Raw genomic sequence first — 25,790 nt, forward strand, 5'->3', positions numbered from 1 at the left:
GCTTATGGTTCCGGAAGCAGGGTGGTCCGGTTTACGCAGAGTCAGTGATCAAGTTCTCGGAGGAATATGCAGTGGCACATGTTCAATTGGTTTATGCCCTCGCCCAGCGCTCTCCTCACCTCCACCTTCTTCTGCTGTCGATGGCAGGGCTCCCCGCACCGGGGGGTCGGCGCAGCCTCTCTCGTTGCCGTAGTCCAGGGCACGGGCCCGGTCTCCCCGGTCGGGAGCTCCCGGTTGGCTCCCCGCAGCAGAGGTTCGGACCCGGGTGGAGGCTCTTCTCCCCCGATTCAGTCGCAGCAGCAGTTTATAAGTCGGTTTCGCTGCAAAGGCGGCTAGCGTTCTCCTGCGACATCAGCCTCGAAAGATGGCCGCCATCTTGGGTCCCGCCAGGGAGGGGACCTTTATCGGGAAGAATCCGTGGGTTTGGAGGTCCGAGTCCGGGGGAAGACCACGGTAACGTGTCTGGGGTCGGTTCCCCTTCCCTCGGAACCGGTTCTTTCCGTCTCAGGTGCAATTTTAGGCAGGCAAAAGGATCAGGATACGGCGCCTCGGCCGGAGCACGGCGACTCAGCTTCCACTCGCCATGAGCTCCAGGCCACGCCCCTACCCCCGTGCAAAGGTTATAACACCATTCTAGTTATTGTAGATCTTTTTTCTAAAATGGCCCATTTCATTCCTTTAAAAGGAATACCTTCAGCTTCAATCCTGGCCAAGGAGTTCCTTGAAAATGTTGTCCGTTTACATGGCTTTCCTTCCGTGTTAATTTCAGACCGGGGAAGTCAATTTATTTCACATTTTTGGAGGTAGTGCTGCCAGCTGGCACAAATTGATGTTAGACTTTCAACCAGCCACCATCCCCAGACCGACGGTCAAACTGAGAGAACCAACCAGACTCTTGAGCAATACCTACGTTGTATGCTACATCAATCTGAGGAGGATTGGAAAGGCATTCTTTGGATCACCAAGTATGCATACAATAATTCTGTACACTCAGGAACTAAACAAAGCCCTTTTTTTACCATATATGGTCACCATCCTCGAACCTCAGACTTAGATTCTCCCCAGCATTTAGAGATGCCTGCGGTGGACCATCTCCACGCAGTTATCACACAAGCCTTTAAAGAGGCGACTGCACATTTACAAAAGGCTAAGGATAAATACAAGAAGGATGCTGATCAACACAGGAGTGAAGCACCGCAATACCAAATAGGGGACCAAGTATGGTTAGCCACCAAGTACTTACCACTCAAGGGAACACGGACTTTTAACCCCAGGTACTTGGGACCTTATTCTATTAAGGCTATTATTAACCCAGTGGCCATCAAATTGGACCTACCTGGTCATATGCGTGTTCATCCTGTTTTTCACGTGTCTCTTTTGAAGCCTGTGCAACAAGGAACTAGACTAACCACCCCACCTGAACCTATCCTCATAGACGGGGAACCCGAATTCGAAGTCAAGAATATTTTGGACTCTAAAAGGGTGAGATCAAAACTCTTCTATCTCATTGATTGGAAAGGTTATGGTCCACAAGAAAGATCTTGGGAGCCTAGTGACCATGTGCATGCACCTCAATTAGTGAAAAGGTTCCACCAAGAATTTCCAGACAAACCAAGGCTGAGAGGGAGAACAGCTTTAGGAGGGGCCTTGAGGGGGAGTGCTGTCACGATGCCTGCCCCCGGAAAGCCAGACCAGGCCCAGCAACCCCGGAAGCAGGCATCATGCCACTTGAAACATGCCCAAAAACCCCAGTTAGGGGCTCTTTGGCTACAGTCCTGGCGCCTATGGCGCCAGGCTCATAAGAATAAAGTCAGTCCTGGCGCCAAGGGCGCCAGGCTCATTACAGAAATCTTACCTGTTGCAGACCATGCTGCATACCTACCTGATGCAGACCATGCTGCACGAAGCCACAAGCGAAATGAGGCTTAAAGGGACTACTTTACCTGAGGGACTCCTTTCCTCTCGGGTGGGGCTGTGGAAGAATACTTACCTGGGACTTCTTCCAAGGCTATTTAAGCCACACCCTGACAGCCACACGTGCTTTGCGTTATTCTGCTTGCTGCAGCGTAACGCTCACCGTGTCTTCAGCAGCTCCAGTCTTCAGCCACGCCCTCTTCAGCCCTGGAACACCTGAAACAAGCAAAGGAGAAGGAGAAGAGGTCAGAACAAAACCCTTACCTGAATTCTTGATCCAGCACATCATCGATCTGGAAGAGAGAAGCCTTCTCGGGTGCATTGCCACGCACCTCGCAGAGCCGCGCTGAACTCACCAACTGGGGCTGCATTCCTTTACTCCATCGCGAATCCAGCATCTCCAGGCCATTCTTCAACACCTGGGGGAGACAAGAACAGATAGGTGAGCAAGGACAATACAAACCACCCCCAAAGACTTACCTGATTTACCACAGGGGGGTACTCACCTCATCTCAGGTCGGCGCAGTCAATGCCGCAACACCGCCGCACCCCGCCAAAGACTTACCTGATTACCACAGAGGGGTACTCACCTCATCTCGGGTCGGCGCAGTCAATTCCGCATCACCGCCGCACCCCGGCCCCTAAGGGGAAAAAACAAGGACAATACAAACCACCCCCAAAGACTTACCTGATTTACCACAGGGGGGTACTCACCTCATCTCAGGTCGGCGCAGTCAATGCCGCAACACCGCCGCACCCCGCCAAAGACTTACCTGATTACCACAGAGGGGTACTCACCTCATCTCAGGTCGGCGCAGTCAATGCCGCAACACCGCCGCACCCCGCCAAAGACTTACCTGATTACCACAGAGGGGTACTCACCTCATCTCAGGTCGGCGCAGTCAATGCCGCAACACCGCCGCACCCCGCCAAAGACTTACTTGATTTACCAGAGGGGGGTACTCACCTAATTTCGGGTCGGCGCAGTTAATTCTGCATCATCGCTGTACCCCGGCCCCAAAGGGGAGAACCACAATAGACTTACCAGGATCTTACCAATTGCCACTTGGAACTCTTCTGGTGGTTTAAATCCGCAACCTGCAAGGAATCTGGCAGAGTGAAGATCAGACTTTTGAACTCTTACGAACAATTGGACTTAGAGTCAATACTGGAACTCACCAATTCCTCCACGCCAGTGAAGTAACTGGTCGTCTACGCGCCCCTGCGCTCGACGCAGGATGGAGAGCTCATCTTTCCAAATCTTCAGGTGAGATTTAGAGGGAACTTCCGGAGTGTTCTGTGGGCAGACAAGGGGAGTGGGAAGGCGGGTTAACGCTCAGATTACGGGAGGTTAATTCCCTTTCTCCATTGCAGAAAGATATTCGTACGAGTCCAACAAACGAAGCTAAGTGGGTCAGTCCAGTCTGTCATCTCGGCTCTACGTGTTACTCTGGTGGCAGCAACAGCGGGCCAGTCCAGATCGACGCCCTCGTGGGAATCAGGTGAGCGTAACAAGTCTCCTTCTTTCTGTTAGGATTTTTCCTAAAGTGGTAGGACAAGTTAGTTGGTTAGGATTCGGATGGAGGACTTTTTGCTTTGGACATTGATGTGCACCCTTAGTTTTGTTAGGCAGGGAACTTCCTGCATAAAAGTAGGGACAGTAAGGAGTTTTCTTTATAGTTTAATAAAAGCTTTAAAAATGTCCATCACTCGTCCGACTCCTTCTTCTGTAAACCACAGATGCATCAGACGAGCTACCAATGGCTCACAGCTACTGGTTAGAGACCCTGGATTTAGATGGTGAGTGCACAGGTGACGAAGCGTCTTTGTCAGACACAGGGACTATCTCGGAGGGGTCCCAGGATCCGCCTTCCATAAAGGCAGGCAAGCCACAGGACTGGCCATTTGAGAAGCAGCCGCCAGCATTGCCATATAGAGAAGTGGAGGATTTCTTTGACCCCAAAAAGTTGGTTAATCTGAAGTCCTCTGAGTGGTCTCCATCCCCACAGGTAGCGGAATACTTAAAGTCCCGACTTTGTAAATCGCTAGACTAAGATGTGCGAGTGTAATTGAAGGCTGAGTGCCCATGCCCCGACATAAAAGCAAAAGTTGCTCTGATGCCAGAGATAGATTCAAAGATATTAACATTCATGGGAAAGTCCTTGAAGGATTCAAAGGGAAGGATTGACAGGGCATGACAGTCCTCCCAGGACAAATTCCTGGACATAGTAGGACTCTTCACAAAAATCCTGGATCTGTCGCAGAAAGCTAAAAATACTGGTACTCCGGTGGATCCAGCTACTCTGTAAAGCTGGGGGCTGAAGGCGGTCTGCCTGGTGGGCAACACAAATTGCAGCATAGAGACGTAAAGGAGTGCTTAGGAAGATTGATGGCCGGTTGGGAGAATTGGTGGCATCCGAAGCTGGAAGCGTGGCTCAGTGTCTTTTGTGTGGATATCAGTTTACGAAAGAATTGTCCAAATTCGTAGGTACTTCTACTGCAGTTGAGAAAGCCCAGTCATCCATCAAGAGAATGTTCTGCTCTAAACCTCTAAAATGTTCAGCCGGTCATGGTCAAGGCTGCTCGATCGGCCGTTATCACCTGGATCGTAGACACCAAGGAGGAGGAGGTGCAAATCAGTATTGCCAAGAACACACCCACATGTTCTTCCCATCTTGCGGGCACAGGTTCAGGGGCAGGAATTGGAGAAGGGCGATTAGGGCCCCCCTACATCCTCAGGTGGGCACGATAAGAGCAAAATCAGCAATAGCGGTGGGGGTTGCATGGCTTTGTTTTGACACAATTAGTAGCATGTATCCAGCGATGCTTGTGTCTTGCAAACAGTTCTGGGCTTCCAAATAGCTCATTAGGGTGCCGACACAGCATGCTCCGCCAACCCCCAAAAGTCTTCTCCAGAGTGGATCAAGAGCTATTAAGGACCAAGATAGAAGGGCTGGTCAGGAATAGGGCTGTGTGATGGCACACAGACACCCACGCTGCTTCCTCAGCAACCTCTTCCTGGTGAAGAGGAAAGACAAAGTAAGCAGGTGCTAAACCTCACAGCTTTCAACAAATTGGTCCTCTACCAGCATTTCAAGATGGAAGGCATACCTATGCTTCGGCATGCCTGCAGCGCGACGACTGGTTGGCGCTGATAAATTTGAAGGACGCCCATCTAGCCATCCCAATATTCTAACCTCACAGAAGTCTTCTGCAATTTCTGTGGGATGACCAATGCTGGGAATTTGTGAGCCTACCATTCGGGCTGTCCTCTGCACCCTGGGCATTTAACAATTTGTAGAGAACGGTGGGTTCCTTCGTCAGGTGGGAGGGGATCAGAATGATCGTTCATATAGACAACATGATTTTCATGTCCCAAGACAGGGAGCCCCTGCAACCGCAAGTTTGCACTGCAACAGCGTTGTTGCAAGACCTGGGGTTCCTAATAAACTGGGAGAAATCCATCTTGGTCCCAGCCGAAAGATGTGCTGTTCCAGGGATTCTTTCTGGACACTGTAGGGTTGCAGATGTAAGACTCTGACACAGAGAGGTATTTGTGATTGGCACGTACTTTTATTCAAGTGAGAAAATGAAAAGAAAACCCGATCTTGCCCTATATCTAAGAGGGGTCTCCCCACCTCAACCGAAATTCTTATGTCACAGTCATGTCAAAAGTAAAAGTCCAAAGTCCTATGTCAGAATCCTATCTCTGTCCCTCACACTTTATGCTAAAGTAAATAAACAAAGGATATATTCCTGCTCCAGAGGAATGACCCCCTTGCCTTGGACAAAAGGTAGTTCTTAGTTTGAAAGTTTTCAAAGTGCAATTTCCACTGGTGCAGGAATGTCTCCCTTCCCCAGCCTTCCTCAGGTGTCTGGTCCAGTTCCTTAACTGTTGGGAGAATGTCTTCCTTCCATGGTTTTCCTCAAGCTTCTGAGATAGTTCAACAATTAGTGGGGGAATGTCTCCCTTCCCCAGCCTTCTTTTCTCAGGCTTCTTTTATTTCTCTGGGGTCACAGACCCCGGGTGGCAAACCTGGTTCCATTTCCTACCAGGTACTGCAGTGAAGAGTGGTTTGGATGCTTCTCCAAACTGTGGTGGGTCCCTGACCCTAGTTAGCAGACCTATGTTTTCTCTCTACCATGCACTGAAACCTCAAACCTCAAACACAGACTTGGTTTACTCGTCTGCCAAGTTCTGTGTTTATGTGTATTACTTTCACAGTTCTTTTCACAGTCTCTTATTTTCATATGAAGAATTGGTTTACTCTTCTGCCAAGTACTAAGTTCACAGAAGTCACTCTCATATCCTTCGTCATACCCTCTTCTGATATTTTACAGTCCTGGATCGCCTTCTCTCCAAGTACTGTCACAAAGAAGATTAGGTAACTTTGTTACGTGATATGTTCTTCTCCTGGAATGGTCCCATGCCCTACTCTCTTTATAGTGTCTAAATTATGTTCTTGCTAAAGTCCTGTAGGGGTTATCCTCTTTCCCCCACTTTTCAGGCACTTTCGTCTTTAGGTCTTCTTGTACTCTGTGGGGACGCCCAACCATAGGCCCAGCCTCCCAAATACCATCAGGTTCTTGGCTGCAGCCCTCTGGTTGGTTGCTGGCTTCCCTGTGTCTCCCTCCTGCTCGCCAACGCTCTGGGGCTCTTTCCGGGATGCTGCAGCGGCAATATGGATTCTGACCCTGTTCGGCGGGTCTCTCTCTGCCAGACCACATGGTCCTGCAGTGCTGCACTGCTGGCGCTCTCCCCAGCCACCCTCTTGGTTCTCCATCTCTTTGCGTGTCCTCTGGACACCTTGCTTCTTGCCTTCTGGCGTTTCGGTCTCCCTCTTCGGGTCTCCACGGCCACACTCTTGGTTCCTCCAGGGAAGATCTGCCTGCCGGGTGAGACCGTTGTCAGTTTTTTGTCAGTTTCCAATATGGTCTGTAGTTGGAGACTAGACTGTTCACTCAAGTTCTTCTGTTTGATCCCTGTGGATCCGCACCTCTTCCTCGTCTCCGTCTTTGTTATAGAAGTATATGGTATAGAAAGGTAGGTGGGAGTGAAGGGGCGGTGTTGTTAGGCGGATACCATGTTCTCCCACAGTAGCCGTCACTGGTGCCATAGGGGGCTTCCCCTCCCATGAGATCCATTCGCTGAGTACCACCCCCAGTGGGACTATCTGGAATCGGCTTCACCTCCCTGGCCTCATCGGAAGGGGCTCCCTCTACGAAACCCGTGTCGTCATCCTGGGATTCTAAAGTAGCATATGTCTGCTGAGGCGCACTGTAAATATTTTCTGATTATGTTTGTTGAAGAGTAATACTATAATTTCCATATATATATATATATATTCAAAACAAAAGGAAAAGATGATTCCACTTTTCCAACGAGGACGTCAAAGGTAATCTTCAAAATAAATCCACCATTCGCCAACACGGTTACTTATGCCATATCCAGTTTTATTAAGAGCATAACAGAGCTGACGCGTTTCGCAACGATCCCGTTGCTTGATCACATATAAAATGAGTGATTTGCACAGCGTTTAAATACAATCAGAGAGAAAAGTTTCAAACTCTATGGTTTTTCCCAATACAATAAGTCCCTTTACTCTTCGACTTTTCCCCAATCCATATAGATTCTCTCCTGCATAACTGCAGGCGGCCATTTTAAAGTGTATTTCAAGTCATTCTCGTTATGTTTGATGTAAATACCAGATAACAGGTTTTTTGGTAAGCCGGCAGTTTTTGTTAGTGTTGTTAACAGAAATATTGTGACACTAGTGGTCAAAGCAAGAAATACTGTGTACTCGGTATCAATATACCTTATTATCTCGCTTACTAGCAGACCAACTAGATTTCCCCATCTTAATGAACGATAAAATGAATAAGCTGCTGTCTCAGATTCAATTAGAGATCTCCTTTTCTTTAAGCATATTGTCCCGTAAATATAAGAAAACAGAGAGGAAACATGACGATTAAAAGTGCATAGTGCTATAAACATTGGTTCTAAGTAAAACCAAAAATGTATAAAGTGCATAGTGCCATCATTGTTCCTCATATACGGGCAATAGCTTGGTTGTCGATAAACTCATTAATTGTACAAGCAGAAAATATTCTCAATAAAGTGCATAGTGCTGTAAACATCCATTGCCACTGTAAATCAGTGTGCAATATAGGTTTTAATAAAACCAGAATTTGGGGAAATACTTGCCGGATTTTAAACGGAAGGGGAGGCATAGAGAGAGAAGGGGAAAAAAGAGAGCTGTGCAATTTTCACTAAAAAAGGTCAATAAACACACAAAAAGTTTATACAATTTACAAAGTATTAGAAAATGTTAAAATGAGCTCAGGTATCAAAAATATGAAGCAAGGCATTGTCATTAGTGGTGAGCTACAAAAAACTTGTCAGAGTTCAAATGGGAAAGGTGCACTATGTCCCAAGGAAAGTATACAATTCTTCATCCAGGTTGTGTCCTCCTGGTTTTTTAGTTTGAAAGTCTAAAATGCAGCGTGTTTCCATCTGTCGCAGTGCAAGCTCCCGGTTACCACCACATGGATTGAGTTTAATGTGGTACACACCAAAAAATCTGAAACTGTCCAACTTGCTCTGATGTTGATCTCTAAAATGTACTGCCATAGGGTATGAGGCATCTACGTTCTTTATGGCACGCATATGCTGCAAGATCCTTAATTTCAGCTTACCAATGGTGCTGCCTACATACCAAAGATTGCATGAGCATACTAAAACATATACCACAAATTCGGTGTTACATGTGATTTTTGGTTTTAATTTCAATATCATGTCCCAGTATCGGATGTGTATAGCTGGTTTTGTTAAGGGCAAATTGGCAGGCTTTGCATTTGGTGCATTTCAAAAAACCAGTATTTCTCTTACTCAGCCATGTGGGTTCTGCTTGCATTGCACTTTTCTGTGCCATGAAACTTGTTACTAATGTGTCTTTGATGGAAATTTCATCCCCATGAAAGGAGATAGAGCTTCATCGGTTTTCAGGACATGCCAATGTTTTTGTAATATTTGCCTTATTATTTTAGCATGTGAACCATAGGTGAGTATCAGTCTTACATAATCGGTTTCAGATGGTTGATCAGGTATTCGATTAGTAGAGAGCAATACTGCTCGATCTAAATTTCGGGCTTTGATGTAAGCTCTTTCAATGACAGCCTTAGGATATCTTTGTTTACTGAAATTCCGGGCTGTGGTTTTACACTCTGTCAAAGCAATCCAGTTTACTACAATTGCGTCGAATCCTAATGAACTCACCATATGGTATACTCCATTTGAGCGGAGTCGGATGATTGCTTGTCGCAAATAATGGCATGTCCGAACTTGTGGGTTTACGGTGAAGTTCAGTGCTGATTTCTTTTTTGTCCGTTTTTACCACAACATCCAAGAAAATTAATGATTCTTGGCTGTGCGTCTCAGTAAATCTAAGATTTAAGTTATTAACATTTAATATAGACACAAAATCTAGCCAGTCTTGTTCTTCACCATTCCATAGGACAAACAAATCGTCAATATACCGTAACCAGAGGACAACTTGGTCTGTGTATTTGCTATTAGCATCAGTCCAGACAATGAATTTTTCCCACCATCCCATGGTAAGGTTTGCATATGATGGTGCAAAGCTTGTGTCCATTGCCGTACCACGTAATTGGTTGTAGTAAACGTTGTCAAAGAGAAATACATTGTTGGTCAAGCATAAATCTACCATTTCCATAACCATTTCTCCATGGCTCAAATAGTTTAGCGATCTGCTATCCAAAATATATATATATTCAAATGAGAGACCATCTTCATTGAAGTTCGACTAATTATATTCAAGATTGTCATCTGCGAGAGCTAGATAACTGATATAGCATTATCTGTTGGTTCTAAGTTTGTTTCTACAAACACAAAAGTGTGCCCTTCCTTGATTTTAAAAAGTTTTCAAGATAAAATGGATTATCATTATTATTTGGATTGTATGTTAGTGAAATTAAATTGTAAATTTTTACCAAACATCATTTCTTTGTATTACACATTTTATGTAGCTAAACTTTTATATCAAAAAAATACACCAAAAGTACATGTGGAATTGTGTTTTCTATGAGTGACTAGGTATCTCATCAAGTGTTTTGATGGGCCATTGTTAGACATCGTGGGATTCGTCATAACACCCAGCAGGCAATTCTCAAACTGCAGATAGAAAAGGTCCGGACCATCAAAAGAGAGGTGAAAGGGCTGCTAGGAAGGCAGCATATATCCCTCAGGGAGTTAGCCCGTATCATAGGGCTCTTGGTGGCCTCAATACTAGCCATCTTTACGGGCCCCTTGCATTACCAGGTGTTGCAGCGCCTGAAGATCGCACAACTGAGATGCATGGGTTGATAACGAAACTATGTCAAGAAGGTCCCTGTTTGGCAAACTAGCTACTTTGTTATGCCTAGTTTTGTGGAGGAGGGTTTCGGATGTATGGGTGCTGGACCTTGCAGGAAGATTGTCACCAGACGGCACGGTATTTCACCTATCTCGCTGTACAAATTGCGATTCCAGGGATTACCTATCCGGTGTTCCCAACGCAACCCAAACTGTGCATGGTGCAATGCTTTCAGGCATACGAGAAGATCACAGTGCACCTGTGAGCAGATGAGAAGGGGTAGTGCTCATTGCAGTACCGAAGTCGCACCATCCAGTTGCCTTGCCTACATTAGTGAGATGGGTTTGATGGATTCTGAAGGAAGCAGGAATAGACACGTCAGTGTTTGGGGCTCATTCGGTCAGAGTTGTCATGCCATCTAAGGCCTTTAACGTCAGGGTCCGGCTAGAGGACATTATGAGGACTGCTGATTGGTCAGGCGAGGCAGTCTTAAGAGATTTTTATTTGAAGCTGATAGCCAAACCGACATCTCAAGTGCTAAGTAAGCTTTAAACAAGCATAATGCTCACCTCCGTTCCTGACATAGAATGGAGATTTTCCAAACACTTTGTGTAGGAAAGTCTTGATTCTATTGAGGACATGGAGCTGAGCTTTATCCCGCCCTGCACCGTACAAATACTGCTTTGTGGGGGGAGCATGCGTACCACAGTTGGCCTCTTATTGAAGGTGTGAGGGATTCCTCAGGAGCGTGTAGTGAGAGAAAGAAAAAACGTCCCTCAGAGACCCAGTGCGAGTGAGTAGCATGCGTGGGAGATAATGTTAATGATTTGTGATCTGTTGATTGTAGTCTACTGTGACATGTTATGAATATGCTGTTAGGGAGTTTTCATAAAGTCCACCTCTGGTAGGACATTAGAAGACTCACTCTTAGGAGCACAGGGCTCCAACTCCTAGGTTTGGCCTGAACTACCCAAAAGGTTTGGTAGCTATGGTCGAGCAGCCAGGCTTAGTATAGGAGGGAGAAGGGCTGTAGTTAAGTACCAAGACCCCAGAACACATTTATAGTCAAGAATACACTTACACGCTGAGGTTTTATAAAAAATATAGTTATTTACACTAAGGCAGCATTTCAGGTAAGTAAGCGTATTCACCCATATACAATAAGACATTGGTTGAGCATTACTCAATTCACTGGTAGACCTTGGATGATTAAACAGGTTCAAATTAGCAAATCAATTAGTTGACCAACATTCAATGTGATGCAACAAGGATACTGGTAAGTAACTTCTACACATCCTATACTTTGAAAATCCATCCCCATCTGTGGATGAGAGTCTCAAAGTCAGTTGGGACACTGGGTGACCCGGCCTGTGTGCAGAAGAACAAAGTAAGGCAGATGCTGTCAAAGTTAAAGGTTTAGCAGGATTCTTCAGTATTTCAGGTAGTTAAAATGTTTGTTATAAGAGGGTTAGGGAGGTTGGATGGAACCCCTGGAGGATTGTAGCCCAAATACCAATGTCCTTAGGCCTGGGAGAACACTATTGGGTCATCCACCCCAAAGTGTCTCCAGAAGCTGCGGTGGAGTACCGATCAACACAGCAAGTACCCAGGTAAGCACCTAGGAGCGGGACAGTACCTTTTCTGACGAACAACAATGATGGCACCAGCGAGTCCCCAAGGTGAGGCGACAGTAGCTGCTGTTCGGATGCTTGGCCTGCAGGCTGAAGAAAGAACTTTTGGCAGGAGGAGAAGGTCAGCCTCTTTGGATGGGACGCTCACCAGATGATCTTCAGAATACTGGCTTGTTGGGACTGGCTTGTTGGGACTCGGCACAGGCTTCGGAGCAGCAACGGTTGTTACACGGCAGACTTCCCTTCGTTTCTCAGTCCCCGACTTGAAAGAGGAGACGTCTCAGAGCAGGAAAGAGTCACTGTAGGGCCAGAAGGCGATGCACAGCAAAGTGGTCCAGGTCCCAGGGCTTTGGGAGATTGCAGCCCAGGTTGGTTGCAGCTCTTCGAGGGATGGCTCAAAATGCAGTTGATTTCAAGACTGGTAAGGCCCACCAGTCCAAGGGAGGAAGTTGTCCAGTCTGGATCTTCCCTGTCGAGCAGAAGTGGAGGTTGGAGCAGCAGCGGTTACGCAGCAGTCACTGGCAGTCGCTGGAGGTGGCTGCAGATGTCCTTCTTCTTCTTCTTTGGATTCTTCTTTCCATTGGTCAATTCTGCTTTCTGCTCCAAGACCCTTACCTTTTATGCAGGAAAACAGTCGGGATTCACCAATCACCATTGGGGGCTGGCTTGCCCAAAAGGATAGCCAGCCTTCCAGTTCAAACTGGATCCAGGCAGAAACACTTTAGGACAAAGACATGGGGAGTTTCAGACACTTCCCCCACTTTCCTTTCAGGCACAGAGAGAGCAGCCCACCAAAGACAAAATGCCTAGCAGGACCTCCCCCACCCAATTAGATAGAAGAAGGCTAAAAAAAGGACAAGTCATCAAGTGTTTGTGAAAAGAACAGTCACCATTTTAGGCCAATTGTGACCCATGTGTCCCTTACAGCAGCTGCGACAGGAGCCTTCGTTTAAAGTTCACAAAATGTCGGTAGAAATCATCCACTGCCACCTGTCACCTGCCACTCAGAGGAACTAGAAAGTTACAGGAAAAGTGAAAAAAGGGATACAATTGTGTCCCCTCAGCACTCCACATAAGGTGTGGTGTACTGATTCCAAAATATAAACGTCAGGTAGAAGTAAAAGTACCCCGCTGTCTTTATCACAAGGAAAACAAAAAGGGCAGCTCAAGGAGCTCCCAGTAACACTGCACAGAAGTGCTGTGTGCTGCAATAATAAATTGCAAATGCCTTAAAAGTTGGAGGAAAGCATGACAAAAATGGTTCAAAAAGATTCCCAAAGTTAGAGTAAAAGACAGAGTGAATGTGGAAAAAGGTTCCCACTCGCTCAGGAGAACTGGTCAAAAACCCAAGAGTCCAGCAAAAAGTGCTGGGGGGCAAGTGGGGAGAATTACAACCGAAAAAGGAAATTCTCCCTAACATACACTGCCCGCCCAATGGGTAGTATGTAGTTTATTTTTCGGTTCCATTTCTGGCACAGAAGCAAAACCATCATGAGGAGTGGTCGATGGAGGAATAGATTTGTTTGTATGGACATAGCAAGGGAAAGGGGATGGAGGCAATGGTTGCAAGTTCGGCTTCATGAATGGAAAGAAGAAGCGGTTCTGGTTATAAGGGAGTTCATGGGAACAGAACCACATGTGACTCTGAACAGGTTGTCATGTATTCTGTGTTTCTAATGTTGACAACTCACGCCAAATAGCCTTGACAAAACCCGCATCACAGTGAAACATTAGCAGGTGCCACCATCAGGTTAATTTTGGCTCTAACAGAAAGGCTTAAATAGAAATACACAAAATCTAGGACTGTATTAGAATGCTGGTACTGACCCATTGGATACAACCTTTTATAAATATTCTTTTACTAATTATCTTGTGACTGAATATTTCTTGACCTTGGCGCATAACCACACCTAACTACCAAACAATTGTATCTTTATCTTGACTGATTAGGGCAATATCTGCCACAGTTAGCATACTGCAGCCGGCTTACTCACACTGCACACCCACCCTAGAAAACGAAGAAAGGCGCTCAGATTTACCATTTTCCCTACCTAGAACTACCATTAAGGGAGCCTGTCTCTCTACTGGCTCCTCAAGTACCTCAACACCTTGCTACATACTCGTACCTCCTCCTACCTGTCATGCGTTGGGCATGTCACTGCCACAGCTCCCGGCAACTCACCTGGCGGTTTTATCTGCAATTGCGTCTGCAGCATTGGGCGGCCAGCAGACAAAGCAGAGGTTGTGGGAGATAGTAGGGGCTCCGGCCCGACCACAAGAAGACCTCCGGTGTTCCCTCCGTGAGTGCCATGTTGTGAGCATTGCACATGCACGGCAGGTCAGTGTTTTGCTCCTTCGCACGTGCAGTTCAGAAAGTGTAGTTTGCCGCTATGACAACAATATCTGATGCAGCCCATAGACCGCTGGGGTATTTAAACCCTTTGCTTTCAAGTACAGATGCGTCTTGATGTGCTCTGTATGTTAGTGCTCTGCCTGATTTCTGACTTGCTTGTCCGCTTTTCTTCTGTTCTCTGTTCCTGGTCTCCTTACCTCTCTCCTCAGTCTCCTTTTTACCCTGTCTTGGCCTACAGCCTTATGCTGCCTGCAGTTCTCCAGCTCTACCTTCTCCCTGCCTCCCACCTTGGCCTTTGTCTTCTGCTCCAGGACTGTTGTCTCCGGCCTGGCTAACCTGCAGTCTACCTTGCTTTTTGGACTGGGGGCTTCATCTCTACCTGCCTGCAGCCATCTTTGTCATCGAACTGCCATCATTAACCTCCAGCTTCCCTGGCTAGTGCCCAGCTGCAAAGCTGTTCTGTGGCATAGGGAATCGGCCTCCGTGCAATTTTTTCCATCCACACCACAGGGAGCGGAGCTCGGAGTCGGTCCCTACGCTACACGTATGACTTGATGGAGCTCTGTTTCACCAAGGAAGGATGAGAATTGATTCTTCACAAACTCAAACTCAGCAGCAAAGAGACCAGGTAGTTGACACTACCAATGCCACACACCCCTTTAGGGTGGGCCGTCTCTTTCCCTCTCCCCACACCACTTCCAATCAAAGTGAGAGAGGAAGTAGATAGGGCCTATCCAATACCAACCCAAAAAAGAATAGGCTAGGGCATTGAAGGAGGAAGGCCTATATGGCGATCAAGAAAATAGCAGCTGTGAAGGCATCATGAGTCCGACATAGACGACAGGTTCAAGTTTGTTTAACAACGTTTTATTAACTCAAAAAGGCAGGATGGAGTAATGTCTAACTTGCTCTATTCTAAGGTGGGATTTCCGTACCTAATGAAAACTAAGGATAGTCTGTCAGGCATCCAAAGTAATTATCTGTCTGTGTCCAAAACCTATACTTGCCCTCACAACTAACTGCATACAGCATCAAAAATGAATAGTGTTCACAATAAAGTTTAGAGCTTGTTCTTGCTCTTGGCTTGTAATCAGCTTCCCCTTTCGCAAGTCCAGAATAGTTCATAAAGCACAGGGGTTCCCTTCCCCAAGAGTTCCAATCTTCCAGCTTTTCAAAACAACACAGGGGTTTCCTTTCCCAAGAGTTCAAATCTTCCAGTTTTTCAAAACAACACTTGAATTCAAAATCACCTAAAAGGTTATGGCAAAACACAAGCTTCTTTATGGGCGTTTTCAGTGGCTTTTCCATTTAGCGTGCACCCGGTCTAGGTGCTGTTGTCAGACCACATGGTCCACCCATTACAGGTCAGGCAACCGGTACCCCTTCTTGACTGCTCGTCCATCGACACCAGTTCACTGCTTCTCCTCAACAGGGGTGCTTGTTTCATTCAAACTTGTCACACTCTCCTGACACTGTACCATGGCTTGGTTGGCCATCATACACTTGTTACACAATACTTGTTTCCAAATAACATACAGTTCCTTAAACTCTCTTGGCTTTGGCCAATGCTGGATTCTTAAATCATGCAAGTCTTTGTGTTCTCTTGGCTTCGCTAGAACTTTTTTCTCAGGTAATAAAAGTCCTTGTAGTTTGGCTACTGCCAATGCTTTGTTTCTCATGTAATGCATACAACTCTTTGTGTTATCTTGGCTTTGCTTGCACTTTTTTCTCAGGTTATACAGTTCCTTATATTATGGCTATTGCCAATGCTTGGGTTCTCATATAATGCATACAAATCTTTGTTCTCTTGACATTTCTAGCACTGGTTTCTCAGGTAATACAGTTCCCAGTATTTTGGCTGTTGCGAGTGCTTGATTTCTCATATAATGCGGTTCATCGTTTTCAATACAGTTCACAAACTTCCCTACAGTAGATTCACAATTGCCCTTTCACTCGTCTCAAGATGCAAGAGTGTTCAAAACTTGCTCTTGTTTAGTTCGGTATTCAAAATGACTTCTATCTGCTTTCATTCAAGCAGCAATGCGTGCTTGTGTTTAAATCATTGGGCCTCATTACAAGTTTGAAGGTAGCCGTGCCATTAATAAGGGCATGGCTGCCTCCAAACTTGGGTCCGGGTTCCCTGAATGGGGAAATACCGGGCCATTCCGACCTTGGAGGGCCCGATATTTCCGCATTCAGGGAACCCGGACCATCCCCATTGCCTTTTGAGCCCCCAAAGGGCTCAATGGGAATGGGGAGCATGCGAACAACGGGCCTGTTAATGACGGGCCCATTGTTAGCATGTTGGGCCGCTCACGGGACCCGCTAAGGACGTCTGGTAAAACCAAGCGTCCAGAGCGGGTCCCGCGAGCGGACCTCATAATAGGGCGGTAAGGGGTTAACGGCTCTGGCACGTTTACCGGCGCCGTTAACCCCTTACCGCCCACCTTGTAATGAGGCCCATTCAACATTACTTGGTTTCAATGTCTGCCTGCCAGCCCGGTGTTCCCCTTCCTGGTTTCACATACTTCCACAGCTGACTCCATTTCCATCTTGATTCCGGCTTTTAAAGTTCCTGCCTCATGATTATTCCAAAAAAGACGAGACCGCTTACCAGTAAAGTGGTAGTCCTGCTTTACTCTTGTTGTCCTCCTCCTCGTTTCAGTACCTGGCTGGGGGTCGATATGTGTCTGCATTAACAAAATGAGAATGTGTTGTTCTAGTTGTCCTCTTCTTCATCCCAGTAGCATACTGGTGTGTTTTGGTGAATGTGTTAGGGAAAATGCTGACAAAAATCTATAAAGGCTTGAGGGATGGAGGGTTTGTTGTGAAAGGGAAATGGGGCGATACCATGTCTCACCTAAGGATGTCCCTTCCCCTCTCCCCAAGTCTCCTCCACCAGGTGATCCTCCCTCGCATATCCACCCCCAGGTTCAGGATCCAAAAGCGATGCCCTTTCTCTGGCCACCCGAGACGAAGATACCGGGGGGAAAAGAAGTGAGGACGCCCTCGGGTTCCTCACACAGCATCAACACAGACTGCCACAGAAGCAGCAGCCACCAGCCTGGAAGACTGTGGGAGGAACCGATGTCTAGGAAGCACCAAGACCTGTAGTTTTCAGGTTCTCTGGGAAGTGAGGCCTGCCAGTTTTGGCTGACACTCAGGAGAGGCAGCAGAATTTGGGACTTATTGAACTGGTGAACCCTCTGTTCCTGCACAAGGATGCGAAGGGCACAAAAAGTGGTTGTTCCTAGAGATGTAGGAACTTCCGTCCCCTGCACACTATCTAATATCTGTGGAGCAGATCAGTAATTTAGTGTCATTTATATATAATTTCACATTAACAATTTGATGCATTAAATGCAGCACATAGTTCAGTTGGTGGGGCAGTAGGAGTAAATACCCAGCTCACAAGATTTCATGTATAAAACAATTCACAAATTTATTTATACAGTGTTTTTAGGCCCAACGCGTCGTTTCGAGTATAAACTCTTCTTCAGGGGCAGAATCATATTTCACAAAATTCTAGAAAAAGATAGAAAAAAGTGCATCTTAGTATAGCTGCATATGTAGTATGCAGTACAATTTCATTATGATCATTATTCATTCAATACAAAACAACAACTAATTAAATGTCAGATGTATTCAACAAGTATAGTCAGGCTAGTGAGATATAGTCAGCTATTTCTAACTGCATTAGCATTAGATAATCCTGTTAACAGGATTTTAGACATAGCTTCTAACCAATCTAGTCTGTAAAAAGGGAGGTCCTAGGAAAGCAGAAAGAGCAGTTTTGACAAAATGGAGGAAAGATTGAACAACGTAACTTACCAACTATGGTGGTCACATAGTTGAAAAGAAGTATCCAATGGAACATAAAGTGGAAGCTCTGGAATGATCTTTCGTCTCAACGCTAAAGAAATGAAACATGTGTAAATCCCTAAGTAGTGAGAGGAGTAACGCGAAGGAGAGAGAAGAGAAGAGAAGCAAAGTCTCTACTTACAAGTTCAGAAAAAATCCTGACGGACGAATCCATGCAATATAAAGAGGGAATCTTGGATACTTCTTTTCAACTATGCGACCACTATAGTTGGTAAGTTACGTTGTTCAATCTTTCCTCCATTTTGTCAAAACTGCTCTTTTTGCCTTCCTAGGACCTCCCTTTTTACAGACTAGATTGGTTAGAAGCTATGTCTAAAATTCTGTTAACAGGATTATCTAATGCTAATGCAGTTAGAAATAGCTGACTATATCTCACTAGCCTGACTATACTTGTTGAATACATCTGACATTTAATTAGTTGTTGTTTTGTATTGAATGAATAATGATCATAATGAAATTGTACTCCATACTACATATGCAGCTATACTAAGATGCACTTTTTTCTATCTTTTAAAAACACTGTATAAATAAATTTGTGAATTGTTTTTTACATGAAATCCTGTGAGCTGGGTATTTACTCCTACTGCCCCACCAACTGAACTATGGACTGCATTTAATGCATCAAATTGTTAATGTGAAATTATAAATAAATTGCACTAAATTACTGATCTCCTCCACAGATATTAGATAGTGTGCAGGGGACGGGAGTTCCTACATCTCTAGGAACAACCACTTTTTGTTCTCTCATTTATCCAACCTAGTTGCCAAGGTTGAGTTTTGCTCGCCCGCACCTCAAACAAACCTTAATCTCTAAAAGGTTACCATAAACCCATCTTGTGTTTTTTTCCAAAACATAGGTGTGCCCTGGTGTTTGAGCTTATTTGCTTAAGGATGCGAGGGCACCATGTCCCTTACTAAGGGAGAGAAATAAAGCCACTTGACCTAGCTTGTGAAGGGCACTATATACCTTATGAGAAGAAGGAAACAAGGGATATCGAAAAAGTTAACCAGGTACTTTCCTCCTGGTGTGGAGTACAAATGGCACACAGGGAGCTATAACTGTGAGCAGGACACAAAGCTGCTGGATGCTGTTTTGTTTTATAAAATCTAGTAAAGGCCAGTAACACCAGTAGAATACCACTGTCAGTTTGTTGTTCATCCCATCCTGAAACTGTGAGTCAGATGAGACCCATGAAGAGTATCTGTATTCTGTGCTAAGGTAAATCCCTAGTCCTGGCATGTGTTTATCCCAACCCCATCCTATTAAAGGTAGGATGAGGCTGGGTGCTTTAGCCCTGAGACTGTGCTGTATTTGAGAACCTGTGGGAGAGCAGCAGCCCCACAACAGAGAGAACCTGGTCACTTTTGTATTTGACGCATCTAGAAACTGTTGCATTGAGAAATCCAAAGGAGTGAATTTCTGTTTGGTTGCTGATAGATCCTTAACCCCAGTAGACCTTTATCCCAGCAAACACTTGTTTATAAAAGAAGACATTTTTAAATTTAAGTTCAGAACCACATGGTTTTATTTATTCGCCACAGTACCCAACTTAAATTGCAACCATATTTGTTTGGTCCAACAGGAGTCAGTTGTACTGAAAATATTCTGGAGATGCAACAAAATGTGCAGACCAGTTGCCTTCAAAGTCATGCCTCAGAAGGAGGAGGAAGTGGCAGCGGTTTGAGCTCAGGTACGGTACAGTGCTTTTGAGTTTTGCATGCATTCCAAAAGGGGAGACATGTCTTTAACCTGGGGAAAGAGGCATCACGCTGTTGTGTTGCTCTAGAGAGGCAAAACATGCTCTTGGATTACTCTGCTGCTATGTTTCAGTTGTAAAATGCTGCATTCTGTCTCAGCAGTTGCATGTTTTATCCTGATATAAATCGTTAAAATATCCACTACTCATTTAAATGACAGTTGTACCCTGCTTGATGTGCTGCATTCGGTCACAGAAAGAATAAAGTGAATGAACTGCACTGTGTGGGTGGGGTTGAGGGAATGGGCAGGTGTTATGGAAGGGTGCAGGGCCAGAGCAAGGATTTTTGGTCCATAAGGCTAAGTGACATTTTGACGGCTCATTCCCGGCAATAGGGCTTGATTTTCATGCTAGGAGGGGCAACTCAGTGCCAAATGGAACCCTCGGAGGACTCACTTCTCCATTCTACCATTTATGTCCCACCCAACTCTATTCCCCTCCTTCATAGAGTGCCAAAAAATAATTCTAGCCCATCTCCATGGTCCTCTTCCTGGAGCAACTTGAGTTCTTCCTTCAAGCCCAATCTCCTCTGCTTGCCCATTCCGTTGAACTTGATTTTGTTAAGTTCAGCAATGCACTGGCTTTCACCTTTGACTTGTCACTATCCTTCCCACTCTTTCTCCTCCTCTTACCTCCTCCCTCAACCAAGGATATAACCATTCATTCAACAACCAAGGGCAATCATGCACCACTGCTTACAGAGCTGGTGCACTCCACTACTGGTTTTGCTGCCAACAAAGGCTCTTTCTGTGTCCTCACTATTGCTTATGGCACTTATTATACCGACCAAGTATCCTTGCTCCATTCATGCTCACGCAAACTATCCATGTCCCCCCAGGCCATATGTCCCTCTGCTAAAAACGCTCAATATTCTCCTCTCATTCTGACAACTTTGCCTCATATATTTTCTTCAAAAGTACTAAAATATGTGACATTAGTCAATCCTCTCATCTCACCCACCTCTGCTCTACTTTTCCCCTCCTCTTGACACCACATCTTTCCTCACTATCCCACACCTCTCCTACCCCACCACTAAACTCATACCCATTCTCTGCTCAGTCAGCCTAACCTGTGCTCCCATTGACACTTTGCCACAGACATTTGTTTTTGTATTAAAATGTTATAGTTTATATATAAACGTTTCATTGCTACACATCATCCATATAAATTTTCTGATAATTACATAATACACCACAAAACATCTTATCGCTAATCGCCCAAAAAAAAACAAAAAAAAAGAGAGGCTCACCGACATCAGCCTAGGTTTCCCTGTGGCACTATGTCAAATGAGCTCATTTGACCGGATCTTATCGAGGTCTAGTATGTTCGTGAGAAACTTTTTCTCTTGTCCATTCAATAACTGAGCCCATCTGATATCTACCTCTAATTGATATTTTTCGATTCCAAAGAAAGAGCCAAACAGGGCTCTCTTATGTGCAAGTGCTGGGCAGACCATGATTAAATGATGCAGTGTTTCGAGAACATCTTGGACCATACAAAAACGACAGTGACTTTCTGAGGATGGTAGTTGTCTGGTTACAGTTAACCTTTCACTGGTCAGCAGTATGTTCAATCTTATCTCCAGATATAGATCTTGAACTTTCGGTCTGGAAATAAACGAATATAGAGGCAACTCATTAGTTGCTCTTATGTCTGTATCGCAGGTAATGTTCATCACGTAATTTGATTTATCTTTGCATGTCTTCAACCAATCATTCCTTTGCAGCTTTACTTTAGCACGTTGGGGACGATTGGTTAACATATCAATTGAAATATCTTCATTTACCAAATTCAGCTTCAGTTGTTTAACTGTTTAGTTGTTTAGTTTAGTTTAACTGTTTAGTTGTTTCAGTTTCAGTTTAGTATTGTTCATTACATCGTCCGAGCTCCTTAGTATTTGGATGGCAGGAGTTTCCTCATCAACTAGCACTTTTCGAAGCAGATCCAGTTATTTCCACTAGACTATGGAGTCCAAGGACTGTATTGCAATTTCATGCCTTATTCGCGGCATTGGAAAATTCTTTGGTAATCGCAGGTTTTTCCTCCAAAATATGGCTTCTAATCTTTGCCAATTTACATTGGCTGCACTCAACATGGCTTTGCACCCATAGGTGATGATGGGGATCCCTTTTTGATGATAATAGGTGATTAATGGTTTTAAAGAAAATCGTCAAAATTTCCTTTGCAGGAGGCATCCCTGCCTTGCTAGGGACTGTGTTTTGGCTTCTATATCAGCTGCCCATTCGTTCTAATTCTTAGATTGGTTAATTAGGACTCGTAGCTATTTGAAGGTGTCCACTTCTTCCACTACTTTGCCATCAATTAGGAATTTCCAATGCTTTTTATTCCGTGGGTGCTGCTTTGTCAAGGTCATATATTTCTGATTTTTTGCATTGACTTTTAGTCCATTGTGGATCATATATGCTTCCATCTTTTGCAGACACATTCTTAGGCCACAACCTGTTTTGTCCATTAGTATGATATCATCTGCGTAGATTGGCACCGTTGTTGGAACAGAGTTCATTGTTGGTGGATTAAGAGCAGGATCTTTAATGCTATCTTTGAAATCCGCTGTGAATAAGCTATACAGGGTGGCGGCCAAGGGACAGCCCTGTTTCAGGCCATTCCACGTTTCAATTTCTGAGTTTGCCACGCCATCTTTTGAGAGTCTTACTGTGACTGACGTATTTCAATACAGAAGTTTGATGGGTTCGATTATCTCTGCTGGACACTCCCACACTAATAGTTTGGACCATCATTTCTGTCTATAGAATCAAAAGCCATGGTGAGGTCGACGAAAATTGCATGTACAGAATACTGTTGATAAGGCTTCATGTTTGATCAGATTCAAAGCCAAAATATTAATATTGGTGCCTACATTGGCAGTAAAGCCTGCCTGTCCTGTTGCTAATAAGTTGTTTTGTCTGGCCCATTCCTTCAGTTTCTTCGAAAGAAACTAGGCAAATAGTTTGCCTAAAGGATCGAGTAAGGCTATGGGCCGGTAATTAGCAGGATCGTCACGGTCTCCTTGTTTAAAGATTGGAATGAGAGTAGCTTTCCTCCATGATGCTGGGATCTGATTTAGTTTATTGATCAACCTTAGCAATTGCTCCATCATGTTTGCCCTTGCCTCAGGATCTTGTTTTAGAGCCGCATTAGACAATCCATCGGGCCCTGGCCCCCGCGACTCTTTCAATCGCTGTATCATTTCAAGGATGTCTTCCTTTCTCCATTGCAGATTCCATTTTTGCAAGGGCTTCTGCTGGGTCACTTCCCACCGTTGTTTTTTGTATATAGTACAAAAATGACCAATCCAATTTTCTTCTAATACACTTGAGACGAGCAGCTGTTGTTGTTTGGAGTTATTATTCAAGAGGAACCACAAGTCCCTCAAGTTCCGGTTTTTGAACGTTGCCAGCATTGATTCTGTATCGTTATGTAGCAGAGTTTTTTTCCAATTAGAGTGTGCTTGTTTGGCTTTCTTTATTCTTTGTTTGTTTTCCAGGTTATCTTCCTCCTTTAATGACCGTATTGTTTTCCGTAACATTCTCTTTTTGCTGGCTAGTTCTTGGTCATACTGGTGCTTATGTATGATTGAGCCTGCAGTTGGAGTTGCTTTCTGGAAAGGCACTAGTTTGCTACAGAAATAATTAGAGCTTGCGCCGGTATCTCTACTCCCTCTTGAATCTGTTCCTCTCCAATCACTTTCAACTGGCACTTTCCCTGCCTGCTGCTAAATAGCTGCTCCCAATCCCCTACTGAAGAAACCCATTGCGGACCCTAACAATCCTGCATTCTACTTGCTGACCTGTCTCTCTCCTGCCACACAGTGCCAACATTATTGATAGTTGTTTTGGATCATGTCATAAACTACCTCTTGGTTCATATAACATGATCCGCTGGAATTAAGTTTCCGCAGTCAACACTCTACTGAAACTGCTCACCCATGTCTTGAAATGCTTGACCACTGCTCACCATGGCCGTGCTACCTCCATTTTCATTCTACTTGACCTCTCCTCAGTCTTCAACACTGTGAATGATCCCACCCCCCTACAAACACTATTACCACTTAGTTTAAGGAAAAGTCACTGCACTCAATTGGGTAGTCACCTACATCTCTGGCCACCCCTACTCCACCTCTTGGAACTCTATTTCCTTATTCTTCAGACTCCTTCAAGTGGGTGACTTTGATGAAATGACAATTGCCCAGCAAAAGCACAGTGGTGAGAGATGGCTTCTGAACCTTCTGCTCCACCCACCACTATTAACAATGCACCAGTGATCTGCCCATAAAGGTGAAACAGGCACCCAAATGACATGTATACCTCCTGTGCCTTTTAAGGTAGCATGTGCCGAGGCATGTGTGAGCCAGTACAAAAGCATCCAAACTACAATAGCACTGTGATACCAAAATAATATTGAGTGTCCACCGAGGGTTCTTACAAAATATAGCAATTTTAAACCAAGTCAATTGGTCAACAACACTAAACAATCCCACCCCTGTAAAGCAAATACACTGATTAATGCATACAGTAAGGAAGGCATGGTATCAAGAATAGACAGACACAAGTGATCACAGTTCAAGTGTATTTATTATACTCTATAGGTAGGGTGGAAAAACGCCTGATCTAAACCTAAATCTAAGATGGGAGCAAGCTACGACCATCAAATCAAAATAAGGCAGTCCTAGTGGCGCCTCGTCAAATAAAAAGAGCCTATACAAGGAAAAACCTATTGGCATTGGTTACACTTAAATACGAAAGAGTGTGGCATAGGGCTCATAAGAAATAAAGAAGTGTTCACAAACAATATGTCAGGATGCAGTAGTCGTGGTCACGTTTTGAGCATGGGACAAGGCGGGACTCTGGAGCACAGAACATGCTCGAGCTTTCCCAGCACAAGACGACAGTTCGGTTTCAGCTATCAGGATCTTCGATGGTCAAGTCTCTTGCTATATAAAAAGTCTCTTGCCTTCGAGGGCCTGATGCGTTCAAAATAACTAAAAAGTTAATTTCTGCTTGTACGTTGGGTGATGCTTTTTCCCCCTTCCATTCTCCTCTGTGCTAGTCACAAATCTCAATATCTTTTCAAACAGTTCAATGTGGACCACCCTCTGCCGGGTTCACTCTACTTAACACACTGTTCTTTTGGGTCTTTAGACTTTGCCCCTTTTTATCAGCATCCCTCCTTCAGGTTCTCTCTTGCCAATGTCACAGTTTGTTTTACTTTCTTACAATGAGGGATTCACTTCCCTTATTCACAATCATCTGCCTGTCAAAGACTTTCGACTGTACAGAGGATTTTACTAGACCCCCGTATGACCACTTTGAACGTCTTCTCGCCTTTTCCAAGGCCTTCTGGGAATGGTATTTTCAACAAACGGGTAATCGGCCAGAGTTTCTCGAGTGCGCACCCACGTGATGCATGGCTGATCTGCAGCTGGCTTTCCCCTTTTACATCAACAATTTTTAGTACATTCTGTAATCAGCCATTTGCTACTTTTGTTCACCACAGTTTGGTTTCTTTATCGGTCCTCCCCTCGACTCGCCGGCTGTGATGAACCGCTTGTTTTTCTTCGTATCCGGAGCCAAGGCCGGTACCACGGTAGCAGGCGTCTCCCTCTGTCCTGCTTATCAGCATAGGCACGCTCTGTGTACCGTGGACATCTGCTGCAATACACTTGGGCTATTGTTCGTGGTCTTAAAATTCATTCCACAGAGGTCTCTCAAGACTTGGCCGGAAATGGCAAGTTTGCGTCTCTCCTTGTCACCCTGACTTTGCCTGACCCTTGTGTTGGGACACGTCAGTGTCATGATGCCTACACCCGGGGACCCAGACCAAGTCCAGCAAACCCGGAAGCAGGCATCAAGTTACCCGAAGC

At 45.0% G+C, this 25,790-nt stretch overlaps 1 protein-coding gene across 1 annotated transcript in view; it reads left to right on the forward strand.

Moving 5' to 3' along the window:
• The window catches only part of LOC138510531 (zinc finger protein 587-like), a 304,358-nt gene that overhangs the window by 130,301 nt on the left and 148,267 nt on the right, over window positions 1-25,790 (forward strand). Inside the window, exon 5 of the mRNA XM_069626255.1 lies at window positions 19,736-19,843. Coding sequence (XP_069482356.1) covers window positions 19,736-19,843 — 108 coding nt within the window. The remainder of the gene's footprint in view (window positions 1-19,735; window positions 19,844-25,790) is intronic.

The sequence above is a fragment of the Ambystoma mexicanum genome, chromosome 6p (genome assembly GCF_040938575.1).
Source record: "Ambystoma mexicanum isolate Mex_15411 chromosome 6p, UKY_AmexF1_1, whole genome shotgun sequence".
NCBI lineage: Eukaryota > Metazoa > Chordata > Amphibia > Caudata > Ambystomatidae > Ambystoma > Ambystoma mexicanum.